Genomic DNA, 23,490 nt, shown 5'->3' with positions numbered 1-23,490 from the left:
TATATAACAAATTAGTTTTAAATAAAAAAATCAATACACCTTAATTACTCTTCCTGACAATATATTTTCTTTAAAGTCAAAACTTAAAAATCTTGTTCTTAAGAGCCGTTTTTTCTAAGAATCAGGCAAATTCCTGAAACTGTGGAAGTGACCTCCTCCAATTTGCTTGAATTTTTTATATATTGATCAGAATATAGAGAAAACCTGTTGGGGAAAAAAAAAATTTTCAAAAATGTTTCGTTCACTTGGAATCTGGGCTTAAATTTTTGAGATTTTTTTAAAAATTTTTAGAAATTTAGTTTTTGCCACCTTTGAACCCATTTTTTTGGCAAGGCAAAAAGTTGCACATAGCTTTTGTAGTTAATATCAGACGTAACCCAAAAGCTCTCTCCAAAAAATATAAAAAAGTTGCGTGACACTGTGCGGTTGGCTAATTATCATAGTTCAAAAGTACAAAATCAATCAGTTTTGTCAATTTTTAATCGGAGTTAATTCTAGCGGCGAAGTGTTGCACACAATTTTTCTTTTAGGATTTGAAATTATCAAAGGTATTGAGTCTAAAAATGCAAAGAAAGTTATGTGATACCTAAGGCCTATTAATATATTAAGGCTTGAAATTGGAAAAAAATGTTTTAGTATACTTACAAAATGAACCATTACGGCAGAGGCGCTTAGTTTTATAAAAATGTAAACATATCCAACTGTCAATACAAAAAGGTCCTAACATAATAATAAAAAAAATTCGTGTGATTTTGTCACACGCATGATATAACATGAATTAAAAACTGAACAAAAATCTAACATCAAGATAACTATATTGCTAATTAAATAAAACATAAATCAAACATTTAAATGTTTTTCCATTTAAAAATTAGTTTTTCATTTATTAATAGAGTCATTTACACACATTATCCACCACATCACACATAATTTCTACTCTGCTGCAGTAAGTTTCTCTAAGAATAATGATATGACTGTATTATAGTCTTCTTCGGATAATGAATAATCGCCACAACCACTGATTAGAAAAGGAGCATTTACTAAACAGATAATTTTATCAGTTTGGTTATTTATCTCCTCGGTAGTAACTGGCCAGCGAAAAGTATTCTTCTCTTGCCCGTTAATCATACAATTAACTCTGATCCCAGTTATAGATACCTAAAAGTATTAGCGCAACATTTAAAATAATATAATAAAGAGTTTATGATTTGTTTAATTTTGCTTACATTCAATAAAACTTGTAAAGTCTTATATAATGTCATTCTGAAATTATTTTTACATTTTATTTATATTCCTTTTATTTTAGAGCACTGTTTTGTAAAACAAAATAAAAACTTGAAACTAATATATACTTTGAATAATATTACCTCCACAATATATCCAATATTCCATTGTTTTTCATATGCAACAGCAACCCAATCATTCACTTTCCATACAAGACAAATTTCTTTTGCAAGATTGGCGAAGTCTTCCTCATATTTATTATCATCTTCATTGTCTCCTGCCAGATTAAAGTCATCATTTTCGCCATAAACTTCTTTGTTATCGTTAACCTGACTATTTTCATTATTTTCTGTTGTCGGTTCTACCAGCTTACCTTTTCTTTTCAGGTTACTAAATCTATAACAATATCAATTGTACATATTTTTAAACATATGTAAACAAACACACAAAATTATAACTTTCACCTAAATTTTAATTTCATATTTGTAAAAGAACTATTTAACAGTCAGAAACATAATCTAATTTGCAAAAGTTTTGATAGCAACAATGCCTACCTTGAAAATAAAGATCTTATCTGTTGGCTAGTTACATATTGATCAGGCGGAAGTTCTCTCCTCAGCTGCATGTGAACCTGCTCAGGGCTCATTTTATTACCTGATTCTTCTCCACGAATAAAGTATTTATACAACAGTTCTTTCTGCTGATTTGAAAATCTAAAAGAACTTCGAACTGGTAATGTCCAACCTTGCAATAGAAAAATGTTCATGCAATGTGGTTTGTCTTTTACGGAAGCACTGTTAGAGGATGAAGAAATTGGCATATTTAGTTGTGAAGTAATTTTCATCTTATGAACAAACGAGTTGCGAACTTTATCCAATGATGTTAATGATTTCGGAACTGTATGAAGACCGGATAGCATGTGTTCTTCTAACTCAGCATCGATTTCAAATGATAAAGTACAATTCATTTCAGTGCAAAATCTTAATGAATATAATTGCCTGTCACTTCTTTTCTGTTTTTCCTTAAGTGACTTGTTACGCTTAATTGAATTATCTGTTTTGCTATATGGCAACAACAACTTAATCGAGGGTTGAATTTTAAGATTTCCATACTCTTGTTCAATTCCCTCACCGATATTGAAATAACGCCACATCTTCATACTTTTCTCACCAAACTCAAATGAGTGATAGTTGCTAATGTTCTTAATCTTTGGTCCAGTAACTACAGTTTTATCATTGCTAATTTGAGCAACTGCTACTTTTGCATCTTTAGCGCCAAAACTATAATGCATAGCCTTGTGTATATCTTCAGCAGTCAAAAGATTATTACCAGAGTCAACGTAACTCCTTAAAATTGTCTTTACAACTGCACTCTCCCTGTCACATTGATCTTTTCCACAACAGGGTTCATTATAATCATATCTCAGCAACTTTATATCTCTCTCTTTGCATACATTGTAGATTGCTTCAGCTGAAAGATTTCCCTGATAGCAGCCGGCATTATCAGATTTGGTAAACATTTTCTTGATATGCGGTTGATCAATTCTGAATTGGTCTAAAACTGCAGTGGCTAACGAAACAACATCACCTATTCCCTGATCACACCTATACATTGAAGTAAAGTAAACACGTTTGAATAACTTTCCTGCTATTTTTATGAAGAATATATCCACATGTAAACTCATTCCTTTCTTGCCAAAATACTCTCTTTGGCCCTCTCTGTATCGAACCGGAAGAATTTTTTGACAAAAATCTTTAAGCCAGAAAGCAGTTTCATCGTTTAATTGCTTAAAAGCTTCGATTTTTGCCTTTTTCTGTTGAGAATCTCTCATCAGGTGTTTTATGTAGTTGAATACATCCTTTACAGCAATTTCCAAATCATAAATAGAATCAGCATCGTCAGAATTTTGAATTGTTAGTTCTTTGATCATCTCGATAGCTTTGCACAAATCATAGCAATCGGCACATACCACTTCTGATATCTCTGTGTTGGATTGAAGATTTTTTTCAGATGGATCTGATAAGGCATGTTTTGAGCTATGAGAAGAAATGTTTGAGTCATTGACACTACAATTGGTTTGATAACTTGTTTTCAAATACCTTTTTCCTTTTTCAAGGGCAGCTTCGAGAGATTTAGAACTAAATCTTTGTGCCAATTTTTGTAATGTTTGAAAACCATTCATGCCTGAAGCAGTAACATCATCTAATCCAGCTAAGCTTTTTCGACTTGAAGGTTTTATTGCATGCAATACTTTCCACAAACTTGAATCAGATAATGGTATATAATTGTTTTCACTACAACTTTTTCGATAGAACATGATAGCGTGGCTATATTTTGTCGTCAGTATTGCATGCACTATCTTTTGTTCTTCACCGCTGTCGTATTTTAATTTGGTTATTCCATAAGCAACATCATGCAAAATACCGCTTGTAAATATAAAGTCTAAGAAATGTTCACACTTTGTTTGATCAAGACTAGATCGGACGAATACTTTCTTCTCTGGAAATGCCAACCCTTTATGAGATGCATGCCATTTTCTTGCTGTTTCTATACGATGTTTGGTACACTCAAATGTGTTCATTATAAACTTTTTGGTATACTTGGTATGGTCTAATAATGAGAGGATAACTAACTTTCCCATGGAATCACTTTGCTTATGTACTTTTTGAGCACGAATAATTTCAATTGGGAGAGGGCTATTTATTTCATCAACATTTTTACTGTTAAGAAAATCTATAAGTATTTCTTCTTGTCCAGGAGCAACAGCTTCCGCAAATTTTTTCTTTAATAAGTTTTCTAGGCGAACATACTTGCGTTTTAACTTATCTTTAGTAGTATCTTCCAGATATTCGAACTTCCTTTTTAATCTAAATTTTATTGGACTTGCATTAAGAACCTCAGTTACACTCTCACGGCTTCTTAGAGATTCGTCCAAAATCTCCTGTGAAACAATAATTTCACCGGGATCAAATTCTTCATCTGGAGTAGCAGGTGTCATATATGTTTGTTCTTGTTGTGTTTGTGTTTCTGTACATAAATTGGTGTTTTCGTTGACTCTAGATAAAGCAGTTTCTTGCTTTAAATGGGTAAAACACAGCATTGCACCAACTGAAAATACTTCATTGTATCGCTTTGACATTGATATGACGACATGTATTGGTGACGCCCTTAAAGCGGGAGATTTTTTTCATTTTATATTTAGATGGTGAGGATGAAAGCATGTTTTTGGAGGACTCCATGCAATACCAAACGTGTACCGGTGAAAAGCACATATTTGTTCATCCTTTTCAAGATTTCTTTTTAAGTCTATTTGCAATAAGTCCATTTTCTTCCCAAATATTATTATCGTTTAATTGCATGACCTAAAAACAATTTTTTAAACAATTATTAAGTGTGTCATTTAAAGCATTGTTTATAATCTGACTCTTCACGAAAAATGTTTACAAGTTTGAAATACATTGTTGTTATTATTAAAATACAATATTGCAAGAGTGTGATTAATTTAGTGATTATTTATTAAAAGAGTGAGGAATTAATTAAAAGAGCTATTTTTTTTTGTTTAAAGAACTTTGTCTCAAAATCTTATTGCAGAGAAGTTATAAAGTATGTAATTATAAAAATTATATTACAGTCTGCGTAAATTTAAAATACATAATTACCTTTAAGTTGATGAGGTGTTTCTTAACATCAACATCTCCCAGCTGATGAATGTAGAACATTTTGTTTATAATTTTATGTTTTTTGAATGATCCACAATTTCCTTTTGAAAAGCAACAACAGTTTTCATAAAAATATTTGTTTTGTTTCATACTCAACTAAAAACAAGTTCTATTTATGCAGTACCTATTTCTCAATAGCAATGATAAAATATCTACTCTATTTATGCAAATTTTAAAGATCGTTAAAATAAAGTTAAGACATTTTTATGGTAAAGTAAACAACCGCCCACTAACTTGTTTCTCCACAATCGTGATATCAGCGATTCTTCTTCCATTCGATCACCACAAGTTATTTGGTTATGACGTAAATTTAAATAATTCACTTCTGATCATGTATTGTTTTTTATTATTATTTATTTCAATTGTTATGATTCCTATATCATAGTCAGAAACGCTTAAATTTTTTCTTAACATTACGTGCAATGTTTTGTGTAATGCTAAATGCTAATTTTGGATGATAGAAATTTTATTGTGAGCGAAAACCTCATCTGTGTGTCCAAAAAAATATCTCTTCGTACTTAATCATTTTTAACAATTTGTACCTTTATTTTTAAGTTAATATCTCAAGATCACACGAATTTTTTTTATTATTATTTTAGGACCTTTTTGTATTGACAGTTGGATATGTTTACATTTTTACAAAACTAAGCGCCTCTGCCGTAATGGTTCATTTTGTAAGTATACTAAAACATTTTTTTCCAATTTCAAGCCTTAATATATTAATAGGCCTTAGGTATCACATAACTTTCTTTGCATTTTTAGACTCAATACCTTTGATAATTTCAAATCCTAAAAGAAAAATTGTGTGCAACACTTCGCCGCTAAAATTAACTCCGATTAAAAATTGACAAAACTGATTGATTTTGTACTTTTGAACTATGATAATTAGCCAACCGCACAGTGTCACGCAACTTTTTTATATTTTTTGGAGAGAGCTTTTGGGTTACGTCTGATATTAACTACAAAAGCTATGTGCAACTTTTTGCCTTGCCAAAAAAATGGGTTCAAAGGTGGCAAAAACTAAATTTCTAAAAATTTTTAAAAAAATCTCAAAAATTTAAGCCCAGATTCCGAGTGAACGAAACATTTAAAAAAATTTTTTTTTTCCCCAACATGTTTTCTCTATATTCTGATCAATATATAAAAAATTCAAGCAATTTGGAGGAGGTCACTTCCATTGACTGCCTGATTCTTACAAAAAATGACTCTTAATATAGATAATTACATAGAATTGCTCTAGTTCACATGATAAATCAAAATGGGAACTAAAACAATCTATAAAGTGAGAAAAATCGAATTTATAAATATATATATCTAAAAAACATTTAAAAAATAAAAAAATAAAAAAATAAAATACACACAAATCATAACACAACTAGAAAAAACAAAAGAAAATTTTATCACAATAATATTTAAAATATTTGTGCATAAGAATCACAATGTTTATGAGTATTTTGCGTAATACCCCAAGGTTCTCGATGATAAGACTTCTTGAGTCTTCTACGAGTTCCCTGTAACAATATAATCTATCTTATCAAGCCTTTCATAATTTATTCAACTAATGCTTCCTAAATTTAAAATCATTTTTTTTTTATGATTTTGTTTTATTTTATTTTTTAACTGAGTGTTATTTTTTCTGTTTTTTTTTGTTAGATATATTTTAGCAGTATTTGGTTAAATATAATCTTTTGTAACGGAAGTATATTTTGCTTATATTATGATGTGTAGTAAAATTGTAATTAATATGTAGTTGTGAATATATATATATATATTAGACTAGTTCAAAAAAAATATTTTATAATAATTAAGTGGCTAGATGTTTAAATGTTGTTAATTGATGAAAAAAGTAAATCATTAAAGTTTCAAAGCATTATTCCAATATTTAGTAACAGCTCAATTAAATTTACTTTTCAATAGGGTCCTAAAATTAAAAAAAAATAGTTTCTTAAAAGTAGGTCAACCTGGTACTCAAAAGAAGCAAATAATATATAAATTTCAAAAATATTAATTGTTTTATAAACAATAAATTAAAAATTTTTTATTTTTATTAAAAACTTGTCAAAAAGTACTTTTTTTATTTCTAGTTAAAAACCATTGTTTTTGTGCAATTAAATCTAAAATAATAATTTTTTTTTTGAAATTCCTATATAATTTTGCTACTTTTAAGACCCTAATGACATACTTTTGAAAAAACTTCTTTTTTCAAAATAATAGGGACCTGTTAAAAAGTAAAGTTAATTGAGCTGTCCCTAAAACACATTTAAGTTTGCAATTTTGAACTAATTTTCCTGACCAAAAACCACATCAAATCAAAGGGTAGCCCGAATATAGTTTGAATATAAAAATGAGAAGATGATAAATATTTATTTGGTCGATATTTAGTATATTTAACTTAGTAAATAAAGGTTGGGAGGGTGTTTAACGGCTTTCATGGGATGTAATCCTGAATGTATGTTTTTGCATATTAAAGTTTTTCAATGTATTTGAAAAGTAATAATAGTTAATGTGAAAGCGGTTATATGCGAGAAAAATTGTAGTGGTTTTACATTAATGTCGCGCCTTTAAGGCGCGACCCAGTATGAATAGGGTTAATAATCTATTTTAGTCTGAAATTCGACTGAAAGTGGAGGAGTTACGTTGTTTTTGTCGTCATATTAACGACGCAACTTAAAAGTTTAAATTACTGACGCACTTATAAGTGATCAAGTGTTGTGTTTTATTTTGTCTAATAAAAAAATTAATTTTTATTAGAAATTAATATAAGTAAAAAAAAAAAAAATGTAAGTAAATAGGTAAATTTAATTTCAAAAATTTTTTTTTTTTAAACTAATAAGAAATTGATATAGACGAAATAAACCTGAGGAAAAACTTATTTTTAATTTACTTCACCGTTAAGTATAGCAAGAAAGTTAATTTTTTCCTTTGTTTTAACATGCCTAACAAAACAAGTCTAATTTTATTAATTTTAATTGCATTAATTAGTTTTAACTTTTTATTTGCTTTAATTACCTTTGCGTTAATATTGTGATAAAATACGAGATTTTGTGACCTAAGAATGGCCGGTTTTGGCATTAGACAAAATCTTTTTACAATGGTTTCTAACAGACAGACGACTTTTTTCTGTAGAATTTTTTTGCTGATAGATATGAAAATAATGGTTACGATTAGAAATTGCAGCTGCAAACTGAGAGAAAAGCCATGGAGAAGAGTGAGGCTTGACTTGGAACCGTCGAGAGGGAATAAAGAATTCCATACCAGCCTGAATCCAAGAAGTTATGTAAGAAGCACACTTATCAGCAGGAAGACGAAAGATTTCTACCACGAAACAAATCATGGAATGAATCCTAGTCAGCTTTAAGGTAGTTGTAATAGGTACAATGATAACGGAATTCTGAAGATGAAGAAGAATGAGATAATAGTTTTAAAGAGATCAACCGTGATCAGAAGCACCTAAGTGTGAATGTGGAGAAACTGAGCACTGACTAGAATCAGAAACAAGACATAAGTCGAGTAGAAAAGGTGAATGATACTGATTGTGTGGAAAGCGAGTTGGAAAGTTGACTATTTGAGTTAGAGATTGAGAAAGGCAAAAGTTGTGAGCCTTAACACCTGCAGAATCACTAACTCTAGAAACACTAACCAAGCTATTCAGTGTGAGGAGCATTAAAGTCACCAACAACAACAATATTGGCTGAAGGATAAAGAGAGAGAACCCGGTAAATTTGATCAGAAACAACATCGAAAAGTGTGCAGTCTTGAGATGAAGGAGAGCGTTATAGAATGGCGATATACAATGGCGATAGTGTGAAACAAAAGCACATAAAAGAATAGTCTGTGGATTTAATTCTAGTTTTCCTACAAATAGGTGAATTCTTAAAAATGTATATGTCCAGTCCAAGCATGTGACTATTGGAGTCTTTACGAGTTAAAAGAAGATAACCATCAACACTAAGATCACAACATGAGACAGCTGAACTCAAATTAGTCTCACAAAGAGCAAGTAGGTCTGGTAAACTTTGCAAGAGATAAGAATCAACTGAATAAAAGTTACTTTGAAGGCCACGAATATTTTTGAATCTTAGATTTAAATTTTTTTGTTAGTTAGTTATAAATTATTTATGATATTTATTTCGTAAAACACGAAATATTATCAAAATTGAATATACATATAGTAAAAGTTAAAAGTTATCAAAAAAATTTTTGTAAATCGAAAGTTTTTATTAAATTTCCATTTTTAGTTTTTGATTTAAAATTTAACGCAAATGATTATAGTAAACTCTTGAAATCTCGAATTCTCAGGAGACCGCAAAAAAGTCCTCTGAGGAGACCGGAAAAAAAGTTATAGAAATCAAGAATACGAGATATCGAGGGGATCTTAGCTCGCACAAGTGAAATAAAGTTCGAACTTTATTTCTTATATTTTATATGACTATGTTCATCTTTTGAAGTCTATAAGAAACAATTGGCTAACAGAAAAACTAGGTCAGTTGCAGTTTATTCATAATGAAATAACTCACATTGCAAATTGGAGAGATTTAATTAACTTATATACACTTGAAAAAAACCAGTTAATAAAGTTATCCAGATTGACTGAAACATCAATAAATCCTGAACCAATGGAATGACAAAAAGTAAGCACTTGTTTACAAATATTTAGTGAAGAGACAGTTGCAGCTCTAAAAACTCATCCTAAAATAGAACAAAAAAGTGTCAAGGGAACTATTATTTTTTTGGAGTTAATTATAGAATTTTGGAAAATAGTGAATGTTAAATGTCCAGGTGCCAATGCTAGATTTAGGGATGAGTCGCGTAATGTAATCAGATCTTCAGATGACATTAATTTCAAAAAGTTGCTCGTTATTGCAACAATGGCTGAAAATATGAAACCAACATCTGGTAAACGTGTTCGCCAGCTTATGAGAGATACAAGCAATGCTCTTTCACATACTTGTCGTGGCCTAGTTGATTTGTCTTGTCATCTTTTATTAAGTGGAAATGAATATGTTATTTTACGTTGGTTTTCTAGTGATCCAATTGAAAAATGCTTTGGAAAACTAAGGCAAGGCTCTGGTGGTACTTACTTTATAACAGCTAAATCAGTTATCGAAAAAGTATGTATTCAACACGCTAAGCTTATGCTACAACTGAATATTGATGTAGAAGGAAATGATGGCCATGACTGTCTTTTATGTCTTGAAGATTTAAATGATAGGGAAATTGGTATAATTTACAATTTAGCAGATCTAGAAGATACTATAAATACAGACATTTTATATGCTATTGTCTATATTGCTGGTTATGTTCAAAAGTGTTCTACTGAAGAAAATGATGAAGATACAACTACATATTATGAAAAATATGGAACTTATTTGAATACTTTAAATAGAGGAGGATTAACTATTCCATCAGATATTCTATCTAAGTGGTCCTTATTTTGCTACATATTTTTTTCTTTATTAGATAAAAGAGTTTGCCGAACATTTCTTATATAACAGTTTGCATTTATTGCAGAGTTGTACAGTTTTTCTATTGCAAAAAAAACAATGCCAAACATTAGCAAACATTTTTTTAAAGAACTTTGCATTACTTCACACTCCCAAAAGTAATAAAGAAACCAAACTAAAAGAAATCAAGCATATGTATAAATTTTTTTTCATGTTTAGTAAAAAAATAATTTGGTTTTTTATTGGTGTATTTTAAAAATAATTATTTTTTTTAAATCGGCCTTCAGTCAAAAAAATTGCGCACGGTGTCGAGGCCTTCTATAAAGAAGGCCATGTTCAAAATACACAAAAGTTCAAGATATCAAGTAATCGAGATATCGATAGTCAACTGTATTTGTAAACAAACATCACTTGACCTTAAAAAGGAAGGGGCAGGGGAAAGAAGGAGGTGTGTTGCACCTACACCCACCCCTATTTCTGGCCCTGACTGTCATCCTAATCATGCTTGTTTCTGTTGCTTATGATACTTCTTATTTAAATCCCTCTACAGCTCATAGTCCGGACTATATTTCTGTCACAGTCATAATAAAATTAGTTTAAAAAGTATATAAAGTTTTCTAGGAGTTTCTTTAATAATTTCTAAATTATTTAATATGTGCTTAACTATATTTTGTTTTGCTACTTGTTAAAAAATGGCATCTGTGCTTGTAATTTTAAAAAATCTGTTGCTCTGACTTCTCTTACTTAAGCCCAATAAGTTTTTTTACTATTATTAAAACAGTCTTAAAATCTGTAATTAACAAACTTCTAATATCTCATCTTTAGTCTACTAATTTTCTGACAACATTTCAGTCCTCGCATTCTATTGTTGACTTGTTAACTGTTAAAACAGAAAAAGTTATTCCTGCATTAGATGGTAGCAGTGAAACACAGACATGAAATATATATATATTTATATATATATATATATATATATATATATATATATATATATATATATATATATACATATATATATATATATATATATATATATATATATATATATATATATATATATATATATATATATATATATATATATTAGGGTGGTGCTAAAAACAACTTATTTTAAAAATGTCAGCTGACAACCCCTAAATGTGTTTTATATAATAAAATAATACTGGATTTAAAAATTTTTTGAATAAAAAATATTTTTACAGGTGCCACAAGGCCCTTATACATCAAACAGGTTCCTAATATTATAAAAAAAAAAAGTTTTTAAAAAGTATGTCATGTTGGGTCTCAAAAGAAGCAAAATTTTATAAAAAATTTCAAAAATAACAATCATTTTTTTAAAAAAATTGTTATTTTATAGTTTATTGCAAAAAAAATGACCTTTTAAACTAAAAATGAAAAAAGTTAATTTTTTTAAATTATAATTTCAAAAAAATCTTAAATTATAGTTTTTTTATAAAATAATTGTTATTTTTAGAATTTTTATAAAATTTTGCTTCTTTTGAGACCCAACATGATATACTTTTGAAAAACTTTTTTTTTTATAATTTTAGGAACCTGTTTGATGTATAAGGGCCTTGTGGCACCCGTAAAAATATTTTTTATTCAAAAATTTTTTAAATCCAGTATTATTTTATTATATGAAACACATTTAGGGGTTGTCAGCTGACATTTTTAAAATAAGTTGTTTTTACCACCACCCTAATATATATATATATATATATATATATATATATATATATATATATATATATATATATATATATATATATATATATATATATATATATATATATATATATATATATATATACATATATATATACACATATATATACAAACAAAGTGTGTTTAAATTTTTTACTATTATTTTCAGGCTCGTCGGAAAAGATGGTTTATTGTAACTACATCATCTTTAAAGTACTATAGCCCAGGAGCTGTGATTAAGGTTAGTTAACATAAAAGACAAATTATATTACTTTTAATAAACAAAAGTTTAATAAAGTTTACATTATTTCATCTTTTATTCTTTTTATAATATTATCTATTTTTTTATATTTAAATAAACAATTTTAATGTCACCAATTTTGTAACTTTTATACAATCAAATTATTTGTCAGAATTATTGACATAAAATGCTTATTTAAAATAAATAGTAACCCTTTTAAATTAATAGAGTTATAAAATTAAAATGTTAAGTCAGAAGCCATGGTATATAATTTATAAAGTTTTGTTTTTATTTTAATTATTTACAAGAAAATCTGTATTTTTTCTAAATGCCAATTTCGATCCTCTGCCATTAAGTGGTTCAACCTATTTCATAAGTTTCTATTAATTGTTAAGCTGTTTTTATGGATTGATATCTAAACTGACCATGATATGTTTACTGCATTTTGCTCTAAGTAATACTTATTTTGTTATGTTGTGCAAGCATTCCATTTTTTGATGCTCTCAGTGCATTGTTTTACACTTTTCATATTTCAGGTATGAAAATAAGTAAAGTGCTTTACTTTTAAAAGTGTAAAACAATGCACTAAGAGCAATAAAAAATGTAATTCTTGCACAACATTTATATAATTGACTTTTACTATATGATTACCTAATCATATAGTAAAAGTCAATTATATAATTTTTTAGCATATTTGTTTCTGTTCTTGCAAAGGTTAAGCATTTATTTTAGTATAAAATTATGTTGTTTTTCCAATATACACGATTTTCATGATCTTTAATTTTTTGTTTTTTTTTTACTAAAGATTTTTTATTATTCTACTAGTTTTACTGAATCTACTTCAAATTTTCAAAAACTGCCTACATTTTACATGCAATCATCTAAATCTACATATATTATAAGGTACATTTACTATTCATAATCTCTGTCTAAACAGGTGTTTATTTTCTTTGTTTTTTTTTTAGTGTCACACCACTTATCTATCTGATCACTATTTTCTTAATTTTTTCCAGGTGCTGGAGATTAATGTTATTTATTGTCCATGATATTCTGATAGTAATGTTTAATGGTTCACCTCTTGCTGTAAGTGGATTACTCTATGAACTTTGCCTTGATAATTTCTTGTTATTGCCCTTAATACCTCTTCTGCTATGCAAGCTGTATAGCTTAGTTATATATCTAAAATAACACACATTTTTCGATCTCTTTCTTGACATTTCTGCATTCAACAAAAGTACATTTTATATACTCTAAATGAACAATATTATTAGCACTTTTTATACCATTGAATCTCTTGTGAACCTATTGCCTTATGATTGTACATACAAAAAAATTTACTTCGACTCCTTTTGCTCACAATCCATATCGCCACTTTCAAATATTTTTTGTGCATAGATTTTATTTTTATTTATGTTTTATTTATGTTTATTTGGAGCCTTTTTGCTTCCATTCATTTTTTAAAACACCAAGCAATAAGTATTCTTCTGTCTCTACGATCATACATAAAACATCTGTATAGAATAGATTTTATAGTGAGCCAGCGCTAAACTGATAGAGCTTTTAAGGCAATAATAAAAAAAGAAAGAACTAAACACTAAACCCTGGTCATTTAAAGTTGTCAATTTGTATTGTGATCATATAGTTTACATAAGCATTGTATGCAATCATACAAATCACCGATGTATATTATGAATAAAAGTGGTTTAAATATTGATTCTTATTACTTAATATCTGTGTTAAGAATAATAATTATTGTACACCAAATTTTGATTAAATCATAATAGGAATAATTTTATTTAAATATAATTAGAAATAGGTCTAAGGATAATCTTTAGACCTATTACTATTTAAATCCCGGATTCCATCTAATTCTAATATTTAGATATAGAGAAAATATTAGACTTCAATAATTTTTAGAATGTTTATTTTAAGGAATTGGATCTGCTTGGAACAATCTCTTTGACAGAAGTATGTTCGTTTGTAATTTTTTTAGTTTTTTTCTTATTAATGGTAAAAAAAATTATCATTTTATTGGTTAAAATTATAAATGAAGTTGTAAATATGTTTTTATTTTGTAATATTTTTGAAACATCTTTTATAAAAATGGGATTGCAAAGTTGGGAGAAGCCTGTTAAGGATTTAAATTTTTTGTTGAGAATTACACCTTTAATTTTCTTTAATTTGAAAGTTTTTTGATTTAAAGTTCTTTAATTTGAGAATCAAATTAAGATGCGGCCGTGGTGCAGTGGTTAGAGTGCTTGCTTATAAAGCAGGATATCCAGGTTCAAAAATGAGCTCTGGACATATTTTTGCGTCATGGTAAGGAATCAGGCGTGAACTTCCTGGTTAAATGCACTTCCGCGGTGCTCTGTGACAAGACCGTTAGGTCTTCTTGGGGCACCTAAATAATAATTAAAAAAAAAAAAAGATGATACTTTAAGCTGAAGAAATAAATATTGCACCACAACTAACATTAGTCTGTGCAACATGGTTTATGCAGTCTTTTTTCTGTTTCATTCTTACCTTAAATTGCGCAACAGAAAATGTCAAATTCAATACTAATGGTTCTAATTGCGCTATTTTTAGCATCTTTTGACACTAAAGATTGGCACAATACTTTTTATATATTTTTATCATCTAAATAAAATACATTCATATCACCAGCAACAGTTCATGCCTATATATAAATGCACACAAAAAGTCACTAATGACATAGATCTTACTGAAATAAGGATAAGTGAGCGGTTTCACAGTAACTGGATAAGTGTTTTTGACAAATAATAATAATAGTGAAAAGAACAGTTGGAATATATATATATATATATATATATATATATATATATATATATATATATATATATATATATATATATATATATATATATATATTGAACAAAACGAGTGCAACCAAATAATGCTAATTTAGTTTCTTTATATAAAAGTGCTGCATTTTTTCAATATAGAGAAATAACTATGTAACTGTTTAGGGACAAAGTTCTTCAAGATCAGGTGATCAATGAAACTTTGTGGAATCACTGCCCAGGCCTTTTGGATTTCTTCAAACAGTTGATCATTATTACCAACACCTTCACAATTAATTCTGCGGTTGACGATCTCCCACAGGTTCTTGATAGGGTTGAGATCCAAAGATTGAGGCGGCCAATCCATCACCGATAGGTGGTTGTCTTGAAACCACTGCTTGACTACTTTTGCAGTGTGTTTTGGATTGTTGTCTTGCTGAAAAACCCATTTTATTGGCATATTCCATTCAGCATGAGGTAACATAACATCTTTCAGGATATTTTTATACATGAAATGGTCCATTATTCCATCGTATCGATGTATTGGACCTAGACCGTTAGCAGAAAAACACCCCCAGACCATTACATTGCCTCCACCATGCTTCACGGTCTTACGGCAATAACGTAAATCGAGGCGTTTTCCAGCCGGTCAGCGTACACGGCAAATGTCATCGCTCCCAATGATGATGAACTTCGATTTATCACTGAACAGGACAGTTCGCCATTTCTGCACATTCCAGTCAATATGAGATGTAGCAAACAGGAGTCTTTTCTTCTGGTTTTTTAGTGAAATCAGCGGTTTCTTTGCAGGGCGTCAAGAAAACAATGCGGCTTCAACAGCACGTCGTCTGATTGTTTGGTCCCATACAGGCACCTCTAATTGCTTTTGTATCTCGACTGATGATATCCAGGGATCCAATCATAGAATCCTCACTAGAAGTGGTGGAACGCGGTCTTCCACCTTTGTTATCTGCTGCCAACTTCCCCGTTCCAAGACTGTCGGGAGCCATTTTTGCACTTGAAGTCATAGAAAATAATAAAAATAAATAATCACGCTTCTCAAGGCTTACTGTGTTACATTTACCTTGTGATGATACAATAATGCTCTGTGGAACACAACGTCTTGGTTGGATGTGGACTGTATTGATGTAATGAAACACTTGTTGTATTTCACTTCTTGTAATGATGTTCTTCGATAAAACACTTTGATAAAACTCACTTCGATAAACTTAATAATACTGACTGATTGACTTCCATATACTGACTGAATTACATGTCGATTTACATGTCTCTTATATAGTAAAATGAACTTGTGTGAACCTGTTCTGGAAGATTCTAGATGCTTCTTTTCAATGCTTCTGGAAGCTTCTGGATGCGTCTGGATGCTTCTGAATATTTCTGGATATTTCTGGATGCTTCCAGATGCTTCTTCTGGAAACTTCTTGAAGCTTCTGCATGCTTCTGGAAACTTTTGGATACTTCCTTTAATTATTAAAAAACTTCTGTGACGTTGACACGGACCAGACTTATAAAAATGAAACAAACCAAAAAAGTTGCACTTATTTTGTTTGCTGCAAAATGGCACTTATCAACGAAATTCTGCCTGTGTGCTGTCACCTGTCAGCCGATTGCTCATGTCATGGCATGACTCCAGACTCCTGAACTGTTGCTGTGGTTGTATAGTTCGTTTCGTTTTTAAGACATGTAAAATGTATGTATATATATATATATATATGTATATATATATATATATATATATATATATATATATATATATATTATATATATATATATATATATATATATATATATATATATATATATATATATATATATATATATATATATATATATATATATATGCATATAGGGTGTCCTATAAAACAACTTTTTCAAAAAATGTCTGCTCCCACACTCCAAATCTGTTTTATCTAATAAAATAATTAAAGATTTTAGAAAAAAAAATTTTTCAGGGGTCCCTCAAGTCCCTTAAACATCAGACAGGTCCCTTACATTATAAAAAATATCATGTTGGGCCTCAAAGGAATAGAAATTTTATAAAAATTTAAAAAATAATTATTAATTTATAAAAATGATTATTTTAAATTTTACTAAAAATTACATTTTGATTAAAAATAAAAGTAGGGGAGACCGGGGCTAGTTGGCCGCAGGGGTAAGTTGACGAACTGCGTTTATCTTTAGAGCCTTTCATCAGAAAGTGACAAAAATTACTCAGAAACTTCCTTATTGACCATTTCATCATTCACTGTAGTATTGTCAGGGTTCGCGCATGCGCATGGGAGATATTGAGATTTATGCGTTTTTTGGACAAAAACGTAACTTTTAGAACATCGCTTCCTTTTTACTTTACAAAAAAAATATTTAGTCGTATGAAAAAAAAATTATTGTAAAAGTTTCAGTCACAATTGGTTTATTATATCCAGTCAGACTTTTTTTTCAAAGCTGCCGTTTTTCAGGATCTATAGACTGTTTATTAAAAAAAAAGCTTTCGGGGTAAGTTGACAAATTTTTCACGGGGTAAGTTGGCTCATAGCATATTTTATGGAAAAAAAATTTTTTTTTTTTTTTTATAAAATAATTATTTGTTTTTTTTCAATTTTTAACAATATTGAAAATATTTATTCTTACAAAAAAATTAAAAAAAAATTTTTTTTAGTTTTTTTTCCCACAGATAAAAGGTGGGCTACTGTTTGGCTTTTATACGGACTAATATTTGGTACCAGCTAAAAGTAATATTAAATTTTGGGATAAAATTGTTGCAAAAATTAATTTAAAAAAAATTTCTATTAATTTTGCACTTAATAGTGCATTAATAATCATTTTTATAGTTTGCGCCAACTTACCCCGTGGTGGGGTAAGTTGGCGCAAAATTTTTTTTTTTTCTGAGGGCCCGGAAAGGCCCTAAGAATTTTTTTTTGTAAATGAATGCAAATTTTGCAAAGATACCCTAATCCATACTCTTTAAGACTACACTTTAATATTTTTAAAAAAATGTACTGTTAGGGCTACAGAGCTCATAGAGTAAAAACCGAGCCAACTAGCCCCGGTCTCCCCTATGCATTTTTACAAAAAAATTAAATTAAATTTTTTTATTAATTAAATTTTATTTTTCTAAATGTTTTGAGTATAAAAAAAAACTACTCAACTACAGTAGCGCAAGTAAATGTAGTTCGTTATTTTCTACTTCCGGTCTCAAGCATTTAGGTATATTGTTTTTTCAGCATAATATTGGCAGTCTTTTAAAGACTATCAAGGTAATGTTAACATAATAAAAGTTTTTCTTATTTTTTCTTATTTTGTTTACTAAAAATCAACTGTTATTTTAGTTTGATAATGGGTCTTGCCTAATGAACTAAAATATCACTTAAAAAACAATAATTAGTGTAATACTGAACACATTTTATGTGCTCAAAGAAAGAAAAAAAATGTAACATGATGGTTTTTAGTATGTTTGAAAAACTATCCTGTCTAAAATGATGGAATTGGAGTTTGTGTTGATACTGGTAATTAGGCAGGACATACTGCAACATTTTTATAAAATAAGTACTGCATTGCAACATGAAGAACTTAATCTGGCAGTGTGCAGAAATCTCTATCAGAGTTTTATGAGGGACCACTTTGATAAATATGAGAAGACTGCTAAAGAACCAGATGTTGACTATAAGCAATCGAACAAGCGTATCAGGAGAAGAAGAAAGCAAGATGATGATGATTTAGCAGTTGATGCTTTGGAAGACATAAATGCCTGGGATGCATTTAGAGTATTTACATTCTACAGCATAATTGACAAACTGACGACTGAAATGGAAAGAAGAAATAAAGTTTACAAAGATATGTCAGCACAATTTTCTTTCATCAATAACCTACAGTTAAGCAAAGAAGAGTATTTTAAAGGCTGTCATACCTTAGTCGGTTTTTACAAATTAGATAAATAATGTGTTCCAAATTTCACTAAACGTTGTCAATTAAAAAAATGGGACTATTCAATTGTGAATAGTTATATTTGCATGAAGTTTTTAAATTTGAGACATCCAACTATTTGGAACAATAAAAGTCACATTACATTTAAAAGCAAAAATGTCATTTATTATCTAAAATACTTATCATGTAATAGACTAATTGATCTACTTATACTGGAAAAATAAACAATTTATGAAACTGCACAAATGGACTTATTTCCAGTTGCTGAACTGGCAATTTAGCAGATAGATTTGACAATCATGTATATGATTGCAAGAAAATGCACAAAAAAACTATGGAGCTATTCCTTAAGTTTTTTGTTTTTCTCAAACTATATATATATATATATATATATATATATATATATATATATATATATATATATATATATATATATATATATATATATATATATATATATATATATATATATATATATATATATATATATATATATAATGATGATGATGATGATGACAATAATGACAATGAAGATATTGATGGTGATGATAATGACAATGAAGATGATGATTATTATATATATATATTTTTTTTTATTTTGTTCAGATTATCTCTGTGACATCTTCAAATAAAACAAAGCATGGCTTTGATGTTATTACACCAACTCGTACTTATTATTTGGTGAATACTTTTTTTTATTTTATTTTTTTTAACAAATAAAAATTTCTGCACTATTTAATAATTTATTCTGTTTTTGATTTAAAGATTGCTAAGACAGATTCTGAAAGAGACGATTGGATAATTACATTGCAAAAAGCTTATCAGTCTAAAAGGTGTGAAATTTCTTCAATCTCAAGCTTCATATATAATCTCATATACAATCTCAAGCTTCATATATAATCTCATACAACCTCAAGCTTCATATATAATCTCATATACAATCTTAAGCTTCATATATAATCTCATATACAATCTCAAGCTTCATATATAATCTCATATACAATCTCAAGCTTCATATATAATCTCATACAATCTCAAGCTTCATAAACAAAAAGTTTTATTCTCTAACTTATTGTTGCTAAACATTATTTTTTTATTTAAAACATTATTTTTTATTTAAAACATTATTTTTTTATTTAAAACATTATTTTTTATTTAAAACATTATTTTTTATTTAAAACATTTTTTTGTAAGTGTTTAAAACATTTTTACAATAACCAGTAGGTGATGTATTTGATGTTTGGAAAACATTTAGAAATATTAATTTTGTTTTTCAATAGAGTTTAATAAAAACACTAAACATCTTATAAAATATATAAAATAATGACTGGGATTTCCTCAAACGAATTCCAAGAGAACTTGATTCAGAAAGTTGTATAATGAGATTTGACATTAAAGTTAACTTTTATACTAGTAATCCACATAATCTTGACATAGAAGTTCTAAAGTTTTGGATAAAATACTATAAAGATATGATAGTTGAAAGATTTGCAATTGAGTTTATAAATTAGTCAGCATATTTTAAATGGCAATAATTTCATATTTTATAAGCAATTGTTTTAGCTAGTTACAGGTTCAGCCTTGAGTGCAGGTCTTGCACCTGATTATTCATGACTTGCTATCACTTTTTAGAAAGATTTTTCTAAAATATTACCCCATTACTTATTTAAACAAAAAGTAAATCTAAAAAAATTTTAGTTTAGATGTATTGATAATAGTTACATAATTTGGTCCAAAGTCTTGACATTAATAAATTTGAAAATTCTTCAACTCGATTAAATGAGTTATTTGGTCTTACAATCAATTTTGTTACAGTGTTTCCTAAAAATGATAATGTCAACATTGTTATTAACTTTTTTAGATAATAATTATTCTTAAAAGCAAAAAAAAAGTTAAAATGTATACAGGCATGGTGCCCATACATTAAAAGTGATATTATTGCACTTGAAAAAGTTCAACGATATGCCAATAAATGGATACCTCAGATTCGAAAACATTGTTATGAAACAAGAATTAAAATACTTGGCTTAAGCACACTGGAAAAAATACATAAAGGAGGAATTTAATTCAAATGTACAAAATATTTAACAAAATAAATATTGTAGAACTAGATTGTAATATTTTTGCCTCACATCAGCCCAACACAAGGGGCCATAACTTCAAAATCAAAAGAGAAATAATTAAAAACTGCAATATTCGTCATCAATTTTTAACTAATTGAGTCTCATCAAGGTGGAACAAACTACCAAATTTTATCATCAAAAGTAAAAGCTTGAACTTATTCAAAACTCGCATTGATAAATATCTAGACCTATATGATTTGCAATTTATAATTTAATTTATTTACCTAGAATAGCTTCACAATGTAAATGCTGTCAAAGTGAAATTAATTACTATTAATTTCACTCGCAGTTTCGAACTACTACAGCTTTCTATTATGTTTATATTATATAAATAGACATATTATAAATAAAATCATGATAATTTAACCTCAACAGTAAAGTGTGCCAAAAAAACTTTTTTTTTTTCGGAAAAAACTGCGCGTCTAAATTGACATCTTTTTGTAAGTGAAACAAATCTTTTACTTTAAAGTATCTTCTGATAAAAAAGAATTGAAAATATTTTATCTAATATTTATTCAGTATCGGCTCTTTAACAACTTCTTAATTTACTAAGAAGACTTTTTTATATACTGTAGTAACTAACAAAAAGATTGGATTACTTAAAAGCAAAGATATTTAGTTGAAAATTTACAAGGTTTACCTTCAAAAAGTAGATAAGAAACATCTTTGAAACAACTAAAGAAACTATTTGCAAAATAAAAAGCCATATTACATATAATAGTGAAAATGTTGTTTATTACCTAAAATGTTTATGATGCAGTTAGTAAATAAGCTATATACTGGTAATACTAATAACTTAAGATTTCGTATAAACAGACATTTTTCTAGTTGCAAAGCTGACCTATCAACTGATGACAAATCAACTGATAGATGACGGGTTCACAGATCAACTAGATATAAAAACCACGTATTAATTTAATATATATTTTTTAAATTTTATGTTTGTAAAAAAAAAAAATCTATTTCATTATTTTAGAGGTGAATTGTCTGGTGTTTTTAATCCCATCTGTACTCAGCTTGGTTTAAGCACCAAAGAACAATCAATTGATAAAGGTTTTAACAGTGAAAGTTTTAAACTAAAATCCTTTTTAAAGTAATAATCGTCGGTTAGTTTTTTGTTTTTGTGTAAAGTTACTTTTTTTATTATTATTTTTAGACTGTGCTAATTCATTTATTGAGGGAAAACAGTTTCGATCGTGCACATTTGATAATACAAATGAAAGTGAAGTTATTACGAAACTCAGATCAATTTCCATGAGGGAGTCAGACTTTTTAAATGATGCCGTCAGCGCTAGTAATCAAAACTCATCCTTAAAGACTGCAGAAAGTATTGATTCTGGCGACACAAATAAAGGAATTTATGAAGAAATAGATTTTTACTCTTCTGACAAAGATGACGAGGATGATTTTGAGCTGCAACGTACCGAGGAATTTAAACCACCTGACCCTAGAGAGGGTAATTCATATGCATTTAATCTTATTAGGGAGCTATTAAAAAATGACTTTGAAGAAAAGCAAGATATAATTGAAGAAAATCAAGATATAATTGAAGAAAATCATGATATAATTCAAGAAACAAGTAATGGAAATAATAGTGCAATAACGTTATTGAAAGCATTTATTACTCAGCATAGTAATACTTAGATATTTACGTCGTTATAGTAGTATTTAGATATTAACGTCGTCGTAGTAATTCTTAGATATTACCGTCGTCATAGTAATACTTAGATATTAACGTCGTCATAGTAATACTTGGATATTACCGTCGTCATAGTAATACTTAGATATTTATTAACGTCGATTAGTTTGTGTCATTTTTTAAAAATCTATTTCTTGTAACTTTTTTATAATTGATAATTTTATAAAATTATCTTTTATTTTACCTTTGTTCTTTTTTTAAACGTATTTTGCAATGTTTTTACAATACTTTTAAAGGAGTTTTATAATAAGTAGATTCATATAAAAAATAAAAATTAAAAAAAAAGCATTGCCTTCTCGACCGTAAAATAAAGTAAAATAATGATAACGGATTTTTAAAATTAAGTGATGACTTTATTGTTGGGTAATGTAAGGAGTGCGTTCCACCAAAAAAATTTTTGATTAAAAAATCTATTGATTTCACCCAACGCCTCCTCCTCCTCCCTCCCCACACGCACCTCCCTCCCCACACGCACACACACACCAACTCCCAAATTCGGTTCGATAAACAAATTTCAAAAAACAACTATTTTTTTAAAACTATTTGAAAATATGAATGAAAATCGTGACAAACTAACAGTCGGTATACTTTTT

At 28.4% G+C, this 23,490-nt stretch overlaps 1 protein-coding gene across 1 annotated transcript in view; it reads left to right on the top strand.

Moving 5' to 3' along the window:
• Positions 1-23,080, top strand: part of LOC105845064 (arf-GAP with ANK repeat and PH domain-containing protein cnt-1) — a 28,707-nt gene extending 5,627 nt beyond the window's left edge. Inside the window, exons 2-7 of the mRNA XM_065803312.1 lie at positions 12,261-12,332; positions 14,265-14,300; positions 19,682-19,756; positions 19,841-19,908; positions 22,175-22,251; positions 22,355-23,080. Of these exons, the coding sequence (XP_065659384.1) occupies positions 12,261-12,332; positions 14,265-14,300; positions 19,682-19,756; positions 19,841-19,908; positions 22,175-22,251; positions 22,355-22,842 (816 nt within the window). The 3' untranslated portion in view covers positions 22,843-23,080. The remainder of the gene's footprint in view (positions 1-12,260; positions 12,333-14,264; positions 14,301-19,681; positions 19,757-19,840; positions 19,909-22,174; positions 22,252-22,354) is intronic.
• Positions 23,081-23,490: the final 410 nt, after the last annotated feature.

The sequence above is a fragment of the Hydra vulgaris genome, chromosome 08 (genome assembly GCF_038396675.1).
Source record: "Hydra vulgaris chromosome 08, alternate assembly HydraT2T_AEP".
NCBI classification, from domain to species: domain Eukaryota; kingdom Metazoa; phylum Cnidaria; class Hydrozoa; order Anthoathecata; family Hydridae; genus Hydra; species Hydra vulgaris.
This window is presented reverse-complemented; position numbering and strand designations above follow the sequence as displayed.